This window comes from Lutjanus erythropterus, chromosome 3 (genome assembly GCF_056507025.1).
Source record: "Lutjanus erythropterus isolate fLutEry1 chromosome 3, fLutEry1.hap2, whole genome shotgun sequence".
Classification (NCBI taxonomy): domain Eukaryota; kingdom Metazoa; phylum Chordata; class Actinopteri; order Lutjaniformes; family Lutjanidae; genus Lutjanus; species Lutjanus erythropterus.
In genome coordinates this window covers 30547849-30567718 of record NC_139319.1, presented here as the reverse complement: position 1 = coordinate 30567718, position 19870 = coordinate 30547849, and the positions used below count along the sequence as shown (strand labels likewise).

Here is a 19870-nt window from a genome sequence, read left to right as displayed (position 1 = left end):
ATGTGAAAAAAAAATAAAGTTCTTCCTGCTCCTCCTAGTGCTCTAATGGCATTTTCAAGAATCCACCATGCCTGAAAGAAAACAACCAATCAATAGCAGGAGGAGCCTCTGATACAGTTAGCTCGGACTGATGTTAACCCGAGACGTCCCGTGAATGACTCAGTAATCAGCTGTCTTCTTCCAGAATCATCTACACTAGCTTTGATGCTATCATTGAACAAATGTTATTGTTTTACAGAATAAGTCCATTAAAATTAATTTAATATATAATTTAATAAATCATTTTCAAGGGACCCTATGTTTCATAAACACTTATCTGACACAATAAGAAAAACAAACACACACACACACACACACACACACACACACACACACACACACACACACACACAGACCAGAACATGGAAAAAATAGTAAATTTGACATGTACATGATAATAGTGACAAAATCATTGTTTTGACAGAAATTCAAAAGTGTAAAAGTAATTATTAAAAGTAAATGCATCTTTAATGTCAAATACAAAAAAAATATTACTGTTTCCACTACTAGCTGTGAAAGAAGATCCTTTATTTGGTTGTAAGTAAAAGTAGCAGTACGACATGTCAAATGGTCCACTACAGGTTTAAGTTCTACATTTCAGTGTCATGGTGCGCTCACACACCCTGGAGTACATCACTGCAGCAATGTGAGAAGTTCAACTGCTGGGGGTCAGAAAAAAATAGATTTTCAGCAGGTGTTAAGTAGGGCTGCCCCCTGAAAGTCGATAAGTGAGGTGGTGTGGTTGTTTAAAAAAAAAAAAAAAAAGTTTCAGTTCTTGTTTGCTTGTTTGTTCGCTGCATCATCGTACACAGATCAATGCAACAGCATCACAGTCTGTAAACTTTACAAACTGACTCTCTGAATCTAAATCCACAGTGAAGGAGCTACTTCCAGAAGGGGGAGCGACTTCAGTAGTGTGGGAGTGATTTGGCTTTTACGCAGAATACCCTGAAATATAGTGATATTATTTCAGGGCCACCTCGCCCACCCCTCAGTAGAAATGGGCAGGTGATGCACTGCAGTGGGTGACCACGCAGCAGCAGCCTGCTGGGAGAGACTCTCAGTGGCCTGCTGAGATTTTATACCTGAACTATGAGCAAGACACACAGATTTACTTCCTCTGACTGTGTAGAAATCTGATGTTTTCACATCACAGATGATGAAGAAAAGCATTATGGGACGCATGTTGGTTGATATTGGACTTTAGTGCAGTGTTGAACAGCAAATCCAATTTGACTGGCAGAATTCTGAGTCGGGTACAGCCTTGTGTTAAGTCACTCTTTAAGTAACAATGTTATCAGTAAAATGTACTAACTATTATAAATAATATTGCTGGATTTATTTCTCATGCATGTAACATACAGTATCTGTCCATCCCATTTATATCAATAAATGTAGACTAAATATTAGAGACAGTTTACAATAGAATTAAACAGCACTGCGACAGCACAGCCACACAGATGAGTTAACACCTCTTAAACAATGGCAACAAAAACTGAACATATATCCTTCATGAAGGTAGGATTTACTGCATTTAGTCTGCATTAGTTTAGCTGTAGGTGTAGCTTAAAAAATGGCAAGTGTGTATATTAGCAGCATAATTTAACTGCTTTATACACTTGGATAACAAAAATACATAATATTTAATCAGGAGGAATATATTGTTTGATGTGAAATATTAATCTGCAACTATCACTGTCAAGTGACAATTTAGTGTACTAGAAGAATTAAATATCATAAAATGTAAATACTCAGGTAAAGCACAAGTATCCTGCCTTTTAGAGTGGCGCATTTGTAATTATGTATGTACTATACATATATACATATACATATAGGTAAATGTATATATAGCTTATAGTTGCTGTTACTAGTGGGTATCACTGCTACTACAAGTGTCTGTCATAAATATTAGGCAAAGATGTCAACTCCTATAACATATGCTGCAGATGTCATTTTGAATCATGAAGGTGCAACTTCTTAAAAACTCACCGTCTGATCTTGACTTGCGGCCTGTCACCACGCCGCAGATGTTGCCCATAAATTTCGGTGTTCCTTTTTTTTTTCTCCCTTCAGAAATCGGTCAGCGGTTTTTGCGTAGGCAGCGAGCATCTCCTGGGGACTGGCTCAACGGCAGGTGTCTCTGTCTCTGTCACAGTGCCATGTCCTTATCAGTCAGGTCACTGCTAACGTCACACAGTGTAGGTCTGAGACCTGATACTACATCATCTGATGTACTTGTAAATTCCTTCTTATCATGGTGGACGTCTCAGTAGTATCAGCACTTTAATCTGCATGCAGTTATTTCAAAGTTCTGACCAGTCGAGAGCTTTTCATCCTCTTTGTCTTTATATATTCATGACTTTAACCCACAATACCATGTTTAATGTGGATATGGAGAAAGTAAGTGAGACTAACATAATAATGCTGTTATAAAAAATGATGGAAAAAAATGATAAAAAGGTGAGTTTATGAGACCAAACCAGCCGTTTGTATTTTCATGAGATTCTGTTTCATCAGACTGCTCTTAGATGAAGACATGAAAGAATACTGAGTGCAGATGCAACTCGATAGGTTAACTCAGCTCATTTGGTTGAATAGAAAACAGTGAACTTTGATGAAGTTGGAAAGGCTTTGGGTTTGTGTGAAATGGAAAGACCTTGAGGCCAATCCTTAGCGTGTGTGTACATTTTTAATATTTGCTATGAAGCTACCAGTTCTGACACACACACACGTCACAGAGATGCATCAGCACACAAACACGTTCGCAGTACACACATACATTTTATTTAAACTGCAGGTAAAAATAAGCCTGGTTGCACTTTGACCTTCAGTATGAATCCATGATCAGTGCCACTTAATATTCTGATGTGCAGCAGAGACACAGCTTGGTTTGCACACTTAATAATGAATGTCCCCCACAGATAAATATAGTCATTCTGCTCATATGAAATGCAGCAAGAAGAGTGAGTTAATAATAATAATGATACTGCTGACTTATATTGAATATTGAGCTCTCAGACTAACTTTAGATTTGCTGTCCACAGGAATGCAAATTGGTAATTTATGTACTTTATATTAGACACACTGGAACACATGCATCTTTACTTACAGCTTCATATTATTACTTTATTTAATGAATACTTTGACATTTTTGGGAAAACACATATTCACATATCACTCCTGAGAGATGAGAGGTTGATTCTACTCGCATGATGTGTCTGTTGAATATGGTGTTCATCCAGCAAGCAAATGGAAAGAGGTAAAAACAGCTACTGTAGTGTACGAAAATCTGTAACAGCTCACTGTGGCTGCTCCTTCTTGTTCCATTACTTCCTGCAATGGTCCACTGACAAAAATACTTTACGTTTATATATTGTATTTATTTGAATTTGAGCAAGAAAGATCATTTTATTTCTCTTACAAAATTAAGCTACTTAAAAATATTGTATTCATCATACACTTGCCCTCTGTGGCGGTCTCTCTGTGTAAATAATAAGATGCTCAGGATGCGTGGTCTGCCTTATCCGCTTTGTGAAGAAAAGTACAATATGTGTATCAGCCTGAAAAGGTGCAGAAAAGCTGAAAAGTAAATTACACGGTATATTTTTGTGATTTTCCTACGCTTTATAGTTGTACATGAAAGTCTGTGAATCCAGGCAGCCTCATCTGCATTAGTGAAATCAGCTCTGCACCCTGCTCTGCTGACAATATCTGAACACGATCATTGACCTCTCTCTGCACCCCAGAATCCACACACACACACACACACACCCAAGGACCATGAAGGCCAGCTTTCACATGGCACATTAGGGCCCCCTTCCCTCTCTCACACACCTTCCACTGTGATTCATCTCCCTGGCAGTGTGAAGTGTAAAGGAGATTATTACCAGTGAAGGGCTCAGCCCCCCTGAAGATCTACTGCTCTCCCGTCTGCCCTGCAGAGGAAATGGGAAAATATTGCTAATGTTTACAGCCCTGTGAGTGTGTGTGTGTGGGTTCATGTTATGTGCACCAGTAATGCCTGAAGCCTGACCAGCATTGCTAAGCAGCTCCCAGGCTTGTTTACCAACTACAAATGTGCTGACTTCAGGGGGTTTTGTGTGCGAATGTTTCTGTATGCATGCGTTTGCAGAAGTACCTGCATGTGTGTTTATGTGTGTGTGGGGCCATGGGTGTGCCATGATGTGTAAATTTATTTTTGCACATCAATAAACCCAGAAGCCAGCTGTTGTTGGAGCCTGTACAGTACTGGGTAGAGTGTTGCTTCGTGTTTCTCTTCTCTTCTTTCTTTGTTCGTTGGCCTCACATTTGTTATTCTGAACAAAACAGGACTGAAGCACGTTTGAAATGACCAAGCTGACAAAACCATAATGATACAACTGATCAGTAACTATGCTCAGTGAGAGGGAAGCTCAGTAATATGCTAATCTAAATGAAAGCCAATTTGCACATATCATGTAAATGATACCATAGGTCAGTCTCATTATTTCTTAATGAGTTGTAGGGTAGGGTCATCCATTTCGAGACTGCACTCAGTTCACCAATCTCCCCAAATTAGCATAAAGATTTTACTCAGTACTTAGAACAGTTGCTATAATTGCAGTTTGTGGATGTAGGTAGAGAAGAATGATGTCCCTGAGGGCCAATTTGGCTTGCAGACAGCAGCCAATAGTAAATACAACAATTAATATGAAATGGCAATCCATGCAATATATACATAGCTACACAAATAAACAGAAGTGCAAAGGATAACACCAACGTCACTGTTGTCATTTAACACCAAAATCATCAGATCAATGTAAAAACTAGAATTACCACCTTGTAGTTGTATGTCTGCCAACCAGACAAGTTCCAGTTTACATCCATATCTGTATGATATATGTAGTGAAGACTGTGAAGGAATTGAATAAGAGGTTTTAAGTGTATTTTTGTCAGTAGTATCAGAGTACACAAGACTAATAGAAACCTGAACATTATGATGTCACAGTGAAGTCGACCTTTAACTTTTTTGATACAAAATTTGATTATTTGATCTTTTGATTCTATATTAATGTGAAATGTTTTCAGAATTGGCCTATAAATTCTTGAGTTGTAGCCAAAAACATCTTTCTTGCAATGAAATCCTATTGACTACAGAAATCAGTGTAACATTATTTACTGTATAACTCTTTACACCTTATTATAAACAAAGTAACCATATAAAATATTATTTAAATTTCATTGAGGTTGAATACTAACATCAGCAACATGCTGACAAAAAGTGTTAACCATTTTCACAATCTTAGCTTTTTTCTACATAGTGCTAAACCAGAAGTAATGCTGAAGCTGATGGGAATGTCTTTGTATTGGAAAATTTTATATTTTCTCTTTTATCAGTCATACTTTTCTTCATCAGACTACATAAATGACCATGCTAGTTTGTCAAGTCAAGTCAGTTTTATTTATGTAGTCCAGAATCAGAAATCACAATTTGCCTCAAGGGGCTTTGCAGTCTGTACAGAAAACAACCTTGATTTGGATCAGAAACAACTCCTCAAATAAAGCATTTAAAAGGTACCAAGAAAGGGAAGAAAGCAACAGAAGAGGGATCCCTCTCCCAGGACGGACAGTCATGCAAAGCATGCCATGTGCACAGAATGGATCAACAAGACATAACAATATATATGCATGTTGTTGTAAAAAACACAGATATTATTAGACTGCAAAATATAAGTAAAGAATATGGATCCAGGAGGATGTTGAGCAGCTTTGGGTTGTCACCAGATAGGTAGGACCTGAGCCAGATAGGGAGAGAAGGGGAGAGATGATAATCCAGATCCAACTGTCTAGATGAGGCACCAACAGCCAGGAGAGAGAGGTTCTTGGCTGGCTGCTGGTCCAGCACAGAGAAGCCTGACTCAAAAGAAAAGGAAGAGAAGAAAAAGGGAGAAGAGAGACGTCCACAGCTTGGCAGCTTGTTGGAAACAGAAACAAAAACAACAGAAGTTAGAGAAATGTAGTGATTTTTAGAAATTTACAGTTTGTTGATTACTCATCAGTAAGATAAGGATGGACCCACAGATTCTTTGAGACTGAGACTGACCCAACGTAAGGATAGCAGTAACAGGGACGAGGCTTCAGGTGTTGAAGGATGAGCACAAATTGAACGGGGCAAAAGACCAGGTTTTTTTTGCTCAGATTTAAAGGCCTTAACAGAGTCAGTCTGTCTGATATCAACACAGAGGTTATTCTAGAAGAAAGTGGCACAATAGGAAAAGGCCCTGCAGCCAAGTTATTTCGTTTTGACTCTGGGGACTGACAGGAGCCTTGTGTTCTGAGAGCGCAGAGCAGGAAATGGGACATAAGGTTTAATGAGATCAGACAGATATGAAGGGGCAAGACCATTAACAATTTGTAAGTCATCAGAAGAACCTCAAAGTCTGATCTTGACATGGATAGGCAGCCAGTGAAGTCAAGCTAAAATTGTCGTAGTTTGGTCAAACTTTGTATGTTTAGTTAAGAGTCTATCTGCAGCATTTTGAACCATTTGAAGACTTTCTGTGTTAGCATGTGGCAGACCAGACAACAAAACAATACAGAAATAAAGTCTGGGTGAAACAAAGGCATTAGTTAATGTCTCTGCATGAGTCATTGACAGAAAAGACCACATTTTAGTTCAAATTTAGTGGTTAATACAGTCACAAAGATTAACATAATTACCTTGGATATACTGTGTGTACATAGTATTTGATTAACTAGCATTAATACAACAGACACTCTTACTGCTCTCTCTCAGTACGATTGTGTGCAGTTTTCTGATGTACTGACATCAAACCAGTGTTCACGATCAGAGTTCTGCATTCTGCATTGTGGTTGGATAATACTCGCCGCTAGCACTGTTTGAAAGCCATAGTCTGACAGTGGAGAAAGAAAAAAGTGAGGCCAAGGATGCTTTGTCTCACCATGATCTCCTGCTGTAGCTGCAGCCATTATTCTGCTGTGAACAGTCATGAGGAGGCGCGGCTGCTGTACAGGATAACAGAGCAGCAGCAAACCTGGGATCAGCACACCGTGAGCCTCTTAACAGAATGTGCACGGATGCATAAATTAATAAGTTCTGGTCAGACATTTGTCATTTCTACTCAGATGTTTTTGGACACAATATCCCTCCCAATCCAAAAACATGCCAATCTAGGCTGGTCACAACACCTGGAAACTTCATAGGAAAATTTTGTCAATCCAGTATGGAACGGTGATCACAAAGGCAATCATTCTTAGGGTTTGGAACAAAGAGATACCTCCCTGTTTTGAAACCAGGCTCACAAGGTTCTCTCGTACTTATATACGGAGTGAATTTGATGTCAAGAGGTCTCAAGAAAAGCAAGGAGGTTTAAATGGATATAGCAACTTCTCCTTGACTATATCCACATGATCCACATGACAAGTCAGTGGCTTTAATTTTCAGTTAAATGTTTGTCTCAATATACTCCTGAAAACAATGAAATTATATAACTGGACAACCATAGAAACATGTGAGGTAGAGTACATAAATTTGAATATGAATCTTTCTTGTTTGCTGACCGCGTTTTTAGTAGCTTTTTCTCTGAAAATGAAATAAATAAATAATAAAAATATTTTCAAAGAATGAAATAGATAAGTTAATTAATTAAAAAAAAGTATGTATGTATCCAAATGTAACAGAGAAAAGGTAACAATCTTTCTATAAAAATCTACTCAAGTTAGAGTAAAAAGTATGCTGCATTTAAATTACTCAAAAAGTTACTTACGTACATGTAATGGAGTAAATGTAACTTGTTACTACTCACAACATTTAGATTGCTGAAAAAAATGCCAAGATGTTTGCTGTAGGTGTGTTTTAAGTTTTAGGTGCAAATGAAGGTGTTCCCATTAGCTTTCAGTGACACACAGATCCTTACTGTCTCCCTCTGGGTTACTCTCACTCTGTTATACGTCCATGTAGTGTGTCTGACAGACAGACTGTGGCAGGCCGATGAAAGCAGAACTGGCATTGGCTGACCAACGCAGACACGCAGGTCGGACAGGTTAGCAGAGGTGATGGTGCACCTGGCTGCTGAAGGTCAGAGGTCAAACCTTTCATCTCTTTCTCTGCTTCATTGAGCCTCCAGAACTGCTTAATGAACGGTAGCTCTAATCTTCCAAGTGTCTGAAACTCTCCTGGACCAGTTTAACAGCATCCTTTAAAATCAAGACACATTCAAATTTATTTATAGAGCACCGTTTAATGGAAATGCATTTCATAGTGCATTAGAGGATAATAAAACATTAAAACAAAAAAGATGAAAAAGAGAATAGAAAACAAGCCCCTGAAACTAATAAAATAAATTTACAAGAACAACAATGCTAACAGTACTTTATGAGAACAATAAACCAAATAAAAAGGTTGCTTTTACTGTATACAAACTAGCTAATTATAGTCTAAATCTTTGTCCACAGGGAGAGGCTCAAGTTCTTCATAAAAGAGATGGAAAAGATGCTCTAAAATAAATTGAGCCTTTAAAATTGCTTTCTTGGAGAAAATGTGAGAAATCAGGCAGATTAACAACATTGGTGCTCGTTGCTCTGTACTGGGAGCTAAAGGCTCTCATTGGTTCAGGAGAAAGCTCTGAGAGGATGACGGAGACTGGTACCTCGACGACTCACAGACCTGCTGGGTTTCTAAACCGAGGGCATGTCTGATATGTGGTGTGGAGTCGGGCCATTAAGAGATCTGGACATGCTGTAAGAAAGAGGATCTTAAATTGAACTGAGGATAACTGCGTACTGTGTGATGATAACTAATGAGCTGAAGTCCATGAGTGGTTTTAGCAGGAAAACTAATTAAGAGGGAAATGCAGTCGTCCGGCCTATTCATGTGAGGCCTTGTGAGTTTTCAGTATCAGAGTAGGACTACTAAGAAATAGCTTTCAGTAATGTAAGTGTGATTATGAAAATTCAGATCAGCTAAATTTTTAATTTGTTCATGCATTCTAAATGACCTTTGAATAACAGTTTTATTTTTTCAATTCAATTCCAGCTTGGAATTTGTTCTTGAGATTGTACCTTTTTTAATGTATTTTGTGGCTGTGTGGTGTTGCTCTTGTGTTTAGCTCCTTTTCTGTAGAAAAGAGGCAATTACATTGTTTTGGCTATTTGTGCAAAAAAACTTGCATACAAAGGTACAAAAAGAGTGGAAACATTCATTTTAATGCACCACACCCAAGTCCATGCTAACTATTCCATCCTTTTGGGTCCAATTTAGGCTTGTCAATTAAGGGTGGTTTTAGTAAAGGTCTGATAATTCTCAACATGTATTCACACCTTAATATTACCTGACATTGCTCCTTGACATCTTAAATGTGAAGTACTTATCAGGGATCTGAAGGGCTTGATTGTTAGCAGGAAAGCATTCACTGTTACAAGTTCAACCTGAAAAAGTTAAAAACCTTTTTAGCAGTTTGATTGTCTGAAGGATGCTAAATGATGGGTCCGAAATAAACAATAATAAATGGCAATAATATAAGGAAAGTGTGTGTTTTGAACCACATCAGAGAATTCCTTGTCTAAAACTGCAAATTTAAGTGTTACAGCTGCAGGTTGACAATCATCACATTTGGAGTGATTTTTGCGTTTAGGGGAGCTCTGCCAGGACAATTTGGCCATGCAGCTCGGTCTTTTTCTGTCACTTGTTTACTCTGAGTTTCTATTTTATTTCAGAGATTACCTGTAGCTGCAACATCAATAATTCGGGACTCAGTAGATTTCCTCTTCCTTCATCCTTCAAAGAACTAGATGTTTTCCCTTTTGAAGAATGGTACATTATCAATTGGCACACAGCTCAGGGTGCATCTGACAGCAGAGCATGGAGGACTTGAGCAATCGCTGTTGACTGAATCTGAAAATTGCCTGCCAAATGCTACAAAGCATTTATTTTCAATTGATTTCTGCCATTTATTAGGACCAAAAAGCTCATCTATGTACCTAACAGTCATATATGTGTGTTTGTAATTACATAATCCTTGCACATATGTATATAAATTAAAATGTTCCCGGCTTATAATTAGAGCTGCATCCCTGTAATACCCTCCTCATGTATCATCATGTCTTATATCTCATTAGAATAGATGCATAATAGCCTATTAGAGTAACACTCCCCAACTCTAATTGCCAGAGTCATAAGCCATCAAAGCCCTCCTGTACACTTTAAAGGAGGTGCTGGTTACAAAACTTTATCTTTTATCAGCAATACGCTTTAATAGCAATGCATGCAATGAAAAAATCACTAGAAGCATGTGTATAAAGAATGAGGCCACCCTTGACAGTGAGGATATTTTAAGACCAGATGGGACTATGGCAAAATGGAATAAGAAATTGGATTGGGTCACTTTGATTTCTTCCTACTTTTCTGACATTGACATTTGACGTCGTCTGTGCTACACGCTTAAAAGCACTGGTTTGCAACATCGCATGCCTGAGCAACTTTACATCTGTTACAACATATTGACTTGAAAAGCAAAACAAGAAATGCAGTTCCTCTATGAAATGTACCTGGGTTAAAAAAAAACATCCTTTTTGTGTGATCTTCATTCAATGTCAGATTCATATTTCACATTAGAAGAACGGGAAATGACACTCTCCTTTATTTTTCCTCTTTGTTCTCCCATCTCTTCCATTCTGTCAGATCAGATGCAGATCAGCTACAGTGTCTTTATTCTGTGACAATAGGAAGTGTTTAGGGAAGCCATCACAAAACAGCAATTCATCTCATTACTTATTCATCAGCATAAATCCCATTTATGCCATTTTGCTTGTTGTTTATGAAACATTTGTGGTGGCAGTGACATCTGAGGCCTTAAAGGTACAATGTGAGGTGACTTACATGTATTAATCACTTCATATTGCTAATGTGTGAATGGATTGTAACTTTAAAAAGAGACCTCCCCCACCTTGGGGCATTTTGAGCCTTTTTTACAGAAAAATCCAAACGATGTGGTGTTTACAGTGCTAACAGTGTGCAAAAGTAGCTAATGTTAGGTCAGAAATCGTGTCTGCTACTGTCCACTAGCATCAATAAACAACCGGCACCCACCACAGCACGAACTTTACTCACTTTGTCTATCAACATGATGTTTGGGCTGATGCCAAGGATGCTGACCGCAGGTCACTTAGCACCCACCGGTGTCAGTAATAACAAGGATTTTCTGAAAATTCCACACAGTACCGTAAAGGGTAATTCTGTTTTATTACAACTTCAGGTTTACTTTTGTGGTTCTGGTTATGTTTTTTTTTTATTGTTTATGATGAGAGTTGATTTGTGGGCATTTGTACACGCAGCACAGCAGTGCTTAACTTAATCATTTTTAAATTCTGTTTCCTCTGGAGAGTTTCTAACTACCAGCTGGGTGGGGCAGGGCCTTTCTGCGTGGAGTTTGCATGTTCTCCCCATGTCTGAGTGGGTTCTCTCCGGCTTCTCCGGCGTCCTCCCACAGTCCAAAGACATGCATGCTAGGTTGATTGGTGACTCTAAATTGCCCGTAGGTGTAAATGTGAGTGTGAGTGGTTGTGTGTCTCTATGTGTCAGCCCTGTCACGACCCTTCGGGAATAAGCGGTTACAGAAAATGGATGGATGGAGTTTCTAATTATAGTTTTTAGCTTTTTGGCTCAGATATTAACAATATTTGTTACAGTGACATTACTTAGAATTACTGGAAGCAGCCTCTTACACACAACAAAGAATTTCCTGGAAAGCTCGTGCTGCTCAGCATCATTTAAAGGTAATACAGACTACAGAGACAGGTGTGGGTCTCTACATCGGAGAAAATAATTAGTTTGTGTAGGTGGCAGGTGGATGACTCATGCATACATCCATGCATCACTAGAAAGCAGTGACATCACTACAGCAAAGTTCATTGGGGCAACAGCCAGCAGTCGCTTGATCAAAACATCAGAGACAAACTATTGTTTGGAACGGACTGAGAGCTCAAGACCATGCAGGTCCAGGTATCTAATCCAGAGCAGGATGAATGATCTTAGAATGAGGATTGGATTCCAACTGGACCTGGGAGATTGTGGCATCCTTTGTCTAACATGGCTCACACATCAGGTGCCAGATCAATTAGTCCAACCATCTGAGTCCCTCTCTATTTTTCATGAGGATGGAGCACTGTAGTCCAAAGGTAGTGGTGTCTGTCTCTGACGAATCACAATTGATGTAAACTTCTGACTGTAAACTATACACTGTATATCAAGATGGATGGCCGCATTTTCCGCTGTACCAAAATTAGTTTTTTTAGTTTACCCCTCTGTGAACATGGAGGGGACAATGTGCATGACTTATACTGCAGCCAGCCTCCAGGGGGCGATTGAGATGTTTTGCCTTCTTTTTTGGGGAGCTGGCATGTTGTTCATCTTTATATAGTCGATTTTGTAACCAAACCAGAATGATCTTTTTTCCTTTTTTCCTTACTATGGTCTACTTACTGAGACAAAACAAAACAGTACTAATGAATAACATAACACAATGCTGCTACAGTACTGGTAACAAAAGTGGAGAAATGAGCCCTGCTACTTCATGTTGCACTGTGCTGTCTGGACAGACTCTGGGGTGCTGTGTGTGCTTTATGGACATTCACCAACAGAGATGAGTTTGCAGAAAAATTATAATATACACACATGCATATAAAATCCCACCAACACAACTAATAATACCTCTCCATAATCAGCAGACATGATATAATGTGTCCATATCTAATAACTAATATGTCCTACAGTATATTAACATCATGTCCACTGAGAACCCCCCACCCTGTCTGCTGTGGACACAGCGGGGGCCTCATCTTCTGAGTCAGCCTTATGTAATAGCCACTCTCTTGCCATTACAACTGTATTATGCTGTCCTTTTATTGCCCCTTCAGCACCTTGACCGGCACTGTGGCTGTATGTAACATGATAACTGCTCTCCATCTGATTCCCCATCTGGCTCTCTCTCTTTTTTTTTTTCTATTTCTTTATCTTTCTATCGCACACAATTTCTGAATCTGTTTTCTCTCTTCTACTGTTTCGCTCTCCTCCAGTTTATTCGCTGATGCTGATTGCCTCTGTAATGCACTGAAAATGTCCTGGGTGGCTATTCAGAGCAAATTGCTTTGTGTTGTGTTGCTGTAGGGCCACACTAACTGAACCGGGGAGCCAGGCTGAGGCCTCCACAGTTTAGGGGGGGGGGGATAATGATGAAGGCTGCTAATGGACCACGTTGTTAGGCTCCAGTTTTTGCAGTTACAGCACAGAAATAGCAGTGGCATGATAGTATAATGTGTTCAGTATCCCTCGGTGTAAACTCACCTCTAAGTTAAAATCAGAGCTAAAGAGAGAACTTGAGTTCATTTCTATAGCCAACACTGTGCAGACTGTGCTTTATGGTTGCAGCAGTATACCGTGGAATGAAAATTGACTGTTATCATACCATGTACATTTGCTTATCTATGGTATTGAATTCTACCATATTAGTGTTATTAAAATAATATGTAATATTTAGTGAAATTATAATAAAGCCTTGAAGCCAAAACAACCTTATTTTCCAAATAAAAATGATGAAAAAAGCTAGACATATGTTATATATTTTATAGAGTTGTGTACTGACGTGATCCCAAATGTTTCCAACAGTATTAAAACGCAGAGAAATCTGTAATTTATTCGAGGTAACAGTGCGTTTCCTACCAGCCATTGACTAGGTAGTTGCTGGTTTCTTTAATTTCCAGGAAAACACATTATATATCTGATGCGTCTGATACATTGGTGTTACGTGCCACAGTGTCTGTGTGATGCTGTGCTCTCCTGTGCCCAGGTTCTGCCCCCCCCCCCTTGCAAGTTGCAGTGATTGGCATCAGGTGCAACTGATCTGCAATCAGTACCTGGTGCTTAAAAACCTGGAGAGTGCAGCCAATCAGGGCCAGTGGGCCATTTGGTGGACTACAGTCTGCTAGTTTGTAGTCTAATCCTGCAGCAGCAGGTTAGACTACTTATGGCGGTTGACAAGTGCTTTGCTAACGTGCCCAGCTAGTGAAGTCACTTGTCTTTGTGTTTCATGTGCCTTGTTACCTCCATGGTTGGCAAGGGCACTCATTTGGACGGCCTCATGTCCTTTGCTAGTCCCGCCAGCTAGCAAAGGCACTCGTTGTGTTTTGTGCTTGTGTTCTTGTTAGCCTCCCTAGAGATTGACGTGCCAAGACGGCTTGCCTGGTCCCATGCAGTATGAGACTGTAATCTGTTACCTGCAGGACAGTAAGGTGAGGGGACAGACAACCCCCAAAACCCACCAGAAACCTGAAATGGTGGAAGATTTAACATCTGGGAAACACTGTCCATTAACTGTGACTGCGTTTGTGTTTTTGCATTGATGATACTTCATGCTCAGAGCCCCCCTCCCCTCCCACCTGACTCTTTTGTGTTGCGTCCTGTTAGCTCAGAGAGCAATCCACCCCTCGGGTGCAGCAGCACAATCTTAGATGTTGTGGTGCAGTAAAGCCAAAAAAGTAACAGATTAACTAGCAAATTTTGAAGGAGCTAGTGACTGCTGCTTCTGCATACATGCCTTACCAACGGATGTTCTAAGTAAAGATGGAGCCCTGTTCCTCTCTGCAGATATGCATTACTCACAAGTGTGTTACTTGATATGAAGTGTCCATACCAAAAATGTTTCTTAAGAGATGAGCCCTCTCATTTTGTCTCTTCCCATAAAAAAAATATTATTTTGCAGCTGTGTACCAGCGCTTCTAGCAGGATACAGGGGAAACACTGAAACTACGATTAGTCATTTAAAAAGCACACCGTAGAAGTGACATTAGATTATTAATACCTAAGCATTGATATGCATGATGGATGTTCCTGGCGACTAATTTCCCTGTCAATTAACCACAAAATTTATTTTAGACTAGTTGACTAGTGTAATGCTAAGAAAACACTCAGAAAGCATTTAAAATTGAGCAGAATTTATTAATTTATAATATCAACGACTCCCTGAAAAAAAACTGTGCATGCTAAGAGCCATTTGAAGCTGTTAATCAGAGTCTACAATCGCCAAATTGTATTTCAAATGCCGCTGAAATGCGCGCTGCTTAGCACTGTGCAATACAAACATTACATATTAACAAACAAAAAATGACAACAACTCACCAAATGCTTCAACCTTTCAGACAGAAGAGGATCACAGTGTCGGTGGGTAAACTGATGAACTGATGTTAGCTGGCAGCCTGCTACACAGAGTGGCTAATGCTAGCAGTGCTAGCAGCAACTGCTGCTCTGCTTGCAGGTTAATGTCAGTGTCTGTGTTTAATGTGGTCACATGTTGCTCCAGTCAAGTGATTATATACCAGTTTATTTTGTCACAGTCTGCATTCAACATTATTTCCATTTTCTAAATTAAAACACTGCCAACTCGTGCTGGTTGTCTTTAAGTGTTGCAAGATACAATACTTGTGATAAAAAAAACACTTAAGTAAAAGTAAAATTACACATTTTTAAAAATATACTCAAAAAGTTCAAGCACACACAAAGACATTTTTTAATAACAAGAGTAAAGAGTAAATCACTGGTTAAAATATATCCTTTATACCATCAGATCCAGCTCTTCCAGTAACAGACCTGGGCCCATATTTCTCTCAGGGCAGGAAATCACTTCTAACTGGCCAAACATAAAACAATCAGGAGTTGCCAGGAAACGGTGTTCAGGCAGAGAGATTCGATGAGTGGAGAGATGACAATCAGTTTACTGGAATATGTTTTTTGAGAAAAATGAAGATAATTTGAGACTGACCTTGGGCAAAGTGTGAAGTAGAACACATGTTGTCCCCGCAGAAACTCATGTCCTCACAGTGTTGGACTTAATTTTAACAGGAACAATGCGGATGTGAAACAGTGACGATTCTGTTAGAGCCAACAACTTTGGCTGTCATAAATCAAACTTAAATCGTGCTTGTGCACATCATAAAGATTACAGCAGACTAAAACTTATTTAAACACAATCATCTCCCTGGCTGAATGTCAGCTGCATAATGAAAGATATCTCTATTTAATTATAACAGGTAAAATATTTTATATCCTGTTATTTTTTAATTAGGTTATTTCAAATAATTGTGGGGTTGTAATATTTGAGAGAAGAGGATGTTCATATTGTTATGGTGCATTTCCCAAGATTGTGTAACATGAGAGAAATAATAAATGTTCCTCTTGTGAGGTTAGTTAACAGAGGGTGTTGTTGAGAGGGCTGGACAGTAGAAGAGAGGATTTCATGTTCTTTGTGGAGGATCTCCAACATGTGCCTCTGCAATATGTACAAGATGCAGCACTATTATAAGAACTGTAAAACATTGTGGGTGGATGGGGCTGATTTCAGTCTTCATTTGATTTTACAGTCCACTATATAATTTGCGTATTTGTAAATATCTGCAGATACTTGAGGTTGCTGTAATGTATGGGGTATTTACAGATGATACCAATACCAAACCAGTTCGGTCTTTTTATTTTGTGATTATGATGGTGGAAGCACTGCTGGTTTTGTCCACAGGGGCCTCCAATTTATCAAAATATCAGACTCTCCCATGCAAAGTGAACCTATACCAATAACATTCAGAAAGTGAATCCCGGGTGAAGTGGTCTGGTTTGCTGTAGTCTGACGAGTTCACATTTCAGCTAACTTTAAAAACCAGGTATAATGATGTGTTAGTACCCATGATATAGCTAACTGTCACAGCTGTCAACGCCCCATTTATGCTGAAAGGTACATGCAGGTTGGGGGCGATATATGCTGCCACCCAGACATCATTTTCAGAGATGTCCCTGCTTATACCAGCAAGACACATTCTGCATGTGCGGCTTCATATTAAAATAGTTCAGGTACTAGACCCGTCTCCTACTGAAAATGTGTGGTGCTTTATGAAGCACCAAATACAACAGCAGAGATCCTGGACCAGGTTCTGTAAACATTTCAAAACTTCAGTTCAACTTCGCAGTTAGTGTCCTCAGTTCCCACGTGCCTCTGTCCTGTTCAGAATGAGTGTATATTTACAAAAACAATGAAGTTAATCAGTTTGAACATTAAATACCACGTCTTTGTAGTGTATTCAGTTGAATATAGGTCAAAAAGTTCTTACCAGTATTGCATTCTTTTTTTATTACCATCCCAACTTTTTTGGAATTGGGATTGTATGTTTATGCTCGTGGAAAAACAAATGAACAAACAAAAAAAAACACAGTGTCACACTACAGTAGCGGTCTTTCTCCTTGCTGAAAGTAAATGTAGGATGCTTTATAAATAATTCTCAAGTCCAACTCAAAGGTAGGAGTGCTTTAGTCAACATGATTCCCAGAGAGACTCAGATAAATATGGACCCGACCTGGACTCTGTGTATCTGTGATGTTTTGAGCTGCAATTTGAGCCGAGAGAAACTGCTGAGGGCTAAAAACTCCCATTTTCAGGTGACCATCAGTTACTCTGACTTAAAAGCTTTAAAGCTTTCCAGTGTGTTTGTCTTTGTGTCTTTTGAATACTGTAGACACAGTAAAATATGTTTAGTATTATATTTATTGCATTAAAAGCTTTGTTCTTTGTCTTGTCTCTTCTTGTTTCAGGTTTAAAATGATGCAGCAAAGGATTTGAAGAACCAGCAACTACAGAAGACTCCTAAAAAGTCCTTTATTTGTGTGTGTGTGCGCACGCATGTGTGAGAGATTGTGTGTGTTTTTGAATAAGTGAGAGTGTTCTGTACCTTTCATGTGCTTTTAAAAGCACAGCTGTTTTAGTCTGGGCCAAGACACTGTCAGATTAACTGTATCTTTTTATGTACTCGCCCCATATTTAAACTGGATGTGGGTCAGACCGGCTCTTTTTATATACTGTTCTCATTACAGTTTTGGGTCACTCAGCTTTTTACACTGGGAGCCTTTTAAATAAATCATATGTCCCCAGTCTGAGTGTTGGTCATCTGTTAATATCCGTGGGTTGTGTGAGTTGTGTTTTATGTTGAATTAGTAACTCCCATATGTCTACAGCAAACAATGTATCACACGCACAGCATCATGGGCCGTATTGCGTATAATTTGTCGTCACCCTCAAATGAGTCAGACTTGGCAGCGGACACCGCTGTGCCAGGCCAGTCCCAGCGAGGCCAGCGGAAAAGAAGGGCAGGGGGGAAGGCGGCTGACTCTGCAGGGGTGGTAGCCAGGAATAGAAGTGGTCAGATGGGACAGTATTGATCAGCAGGAGGGGTCAGAGGATCAGTTGGTGGAGACCGCAGACTCGTCCCGCGTCAGAGGGATGTACACAGTGTAGGACACTGGGCAAATACTGTAGAAACGGTAGACAGATTGCAGCATTTGATGGAGGGCAGGTCATTACATACTGCACTCCGTAAGACACCGCGCTCAAATCACATAAGGGTGCCAAGTGGAAGCTAAGACTTGCTCTAATCTGTCTTTTCTGCTCTAACTGACCATTTAACAGTTCAATCAAGTGTTCACTGATGTGATCAAGGATTAAATATTTTATCACAGCAACAGTGGAAACCATTTTATGTGTTGAAGGCCATCTGTTAAAGCTCTGAACCCAAAACTGTAATCTAGTTTTACACTAAATCTGATTAAATGAATGATTAATACATAGGCTAGAACCACAACTAAATCTGTCTGAAACGTTTTCATGATGTGAAGCATATGTAGACATTAGCATTAGATGGCCATTAGTTGGCTCACATTTCTATAGGTGATTGTAGTTGTTGGTTTTTGATCAAGCCTTTGAAATAATAGAATTTCGAGAAAAATCAGCTAATTAATGTGTTTCCATCAACTACTGTTTTGCAGTCTCACTCGACAGTTCAGCACTACATAGTTCTCAGTCTTTTCATGTTTTCAGCGACTATGTCAGATCAAAAACACTCTCTTCCCTTTACACAGACTTCAAGAACCATTCATTAAGATTCGAGAACCTGTAACCCCAAAAACTGATGCAGCTTTGTCCTTGACAGTGACACTCAGTTACTGCTGCAGTCAGCTGGACATGCTTAAAAAATGCAGGTTTTCAACCAAACTCAAACTTTTCTTTTTCCACTGTTTTCCAAGATTTTTAGTATCCCATAGCCACAAATTACTGTAATATATCTGTGGAATCTGGGCTGTCAAAACTCACTTTCTTGGCTGTTCTCTCTGCTTCATATAAAACTTTCCTTCTGTTGAAGTTGCAAAGAAATTCCTGTCTCTACCTCCCACCTGCTCACAAAACTACCATGAATATTTCATTATTATTCACACGTTATAAAGTTAATAACTAAGCAGTATTAATGCCACAGGATTTTACACTGTGATAGATTACCTCTTCTATAGACCTCTTCTCTGTTCTAACGATCTTCCGGTCTGGTCTATAAGAAACTGACACTCAGAGAAAAAAAATCTGACAGCTTCTTTTCTCCTCTCTGTTCTCTGTTTGCTCCACAGTTTTCCCATCTGCAATCCCTCCATTTTCTTTTCTATCTCCCCTTTCACTCTCTGTGTTTCAGAGGCCCTGAGCAGTTGAAACTTTGGTGGACATCTTTGCTTTTTCGTTATTTAGAGCCTGAAGAGTCTGACAGAGGGCAGCGATCCTGCTGTCCTCCTCTGACAGCTCTGCCCCGATTCTCTCAGCAGCCTTTCTGTCTCCTCCTTCCCCTACCTTATTCCTGGCGCATCAACTATGACCCCCTTTTATCCTCTTATTTAAATGTTTTAATATTTATCTCAGCTTTATAATTGTCCTGCCTCTTTCCCTGAGTTTCATTCGGTGTTGAAAATGTCATGTTTGTCCTCTCT

At 39.3% G+C, this 19870-nt stretch overlaps 1 protein-coding gene across 3 annotated transcripts in view; it reads left to right on the top strand.

The window, feature by feature from the left end:
* Positions 1 to 17998, top strand: part of LOC146330262 (endonuclease V-like) — an 89084-nt gene extending 71086 nt beyond the window's left edge. For all 3 annotated transcript variants that reach the window (XR_014769264.1, XM_084713527.1, XM_084713511.1), the window contains one exon: positions 17663 to 17998. Coding sequence is in view for 1 of the 3 variants with exons in the window: in XM_084713527.1 (XP_084569653.1) it covers positions 17663 to 17668 (6 nt within the window). In the remaining 2 variants the exon portion in view is untranslated. The remainder of the gene's footprint in view (positions 1 to 17662) is intronic.
* The last annotated feature ends 1872 nt before the right edge of the window (positions 17999 to 19870 follow it).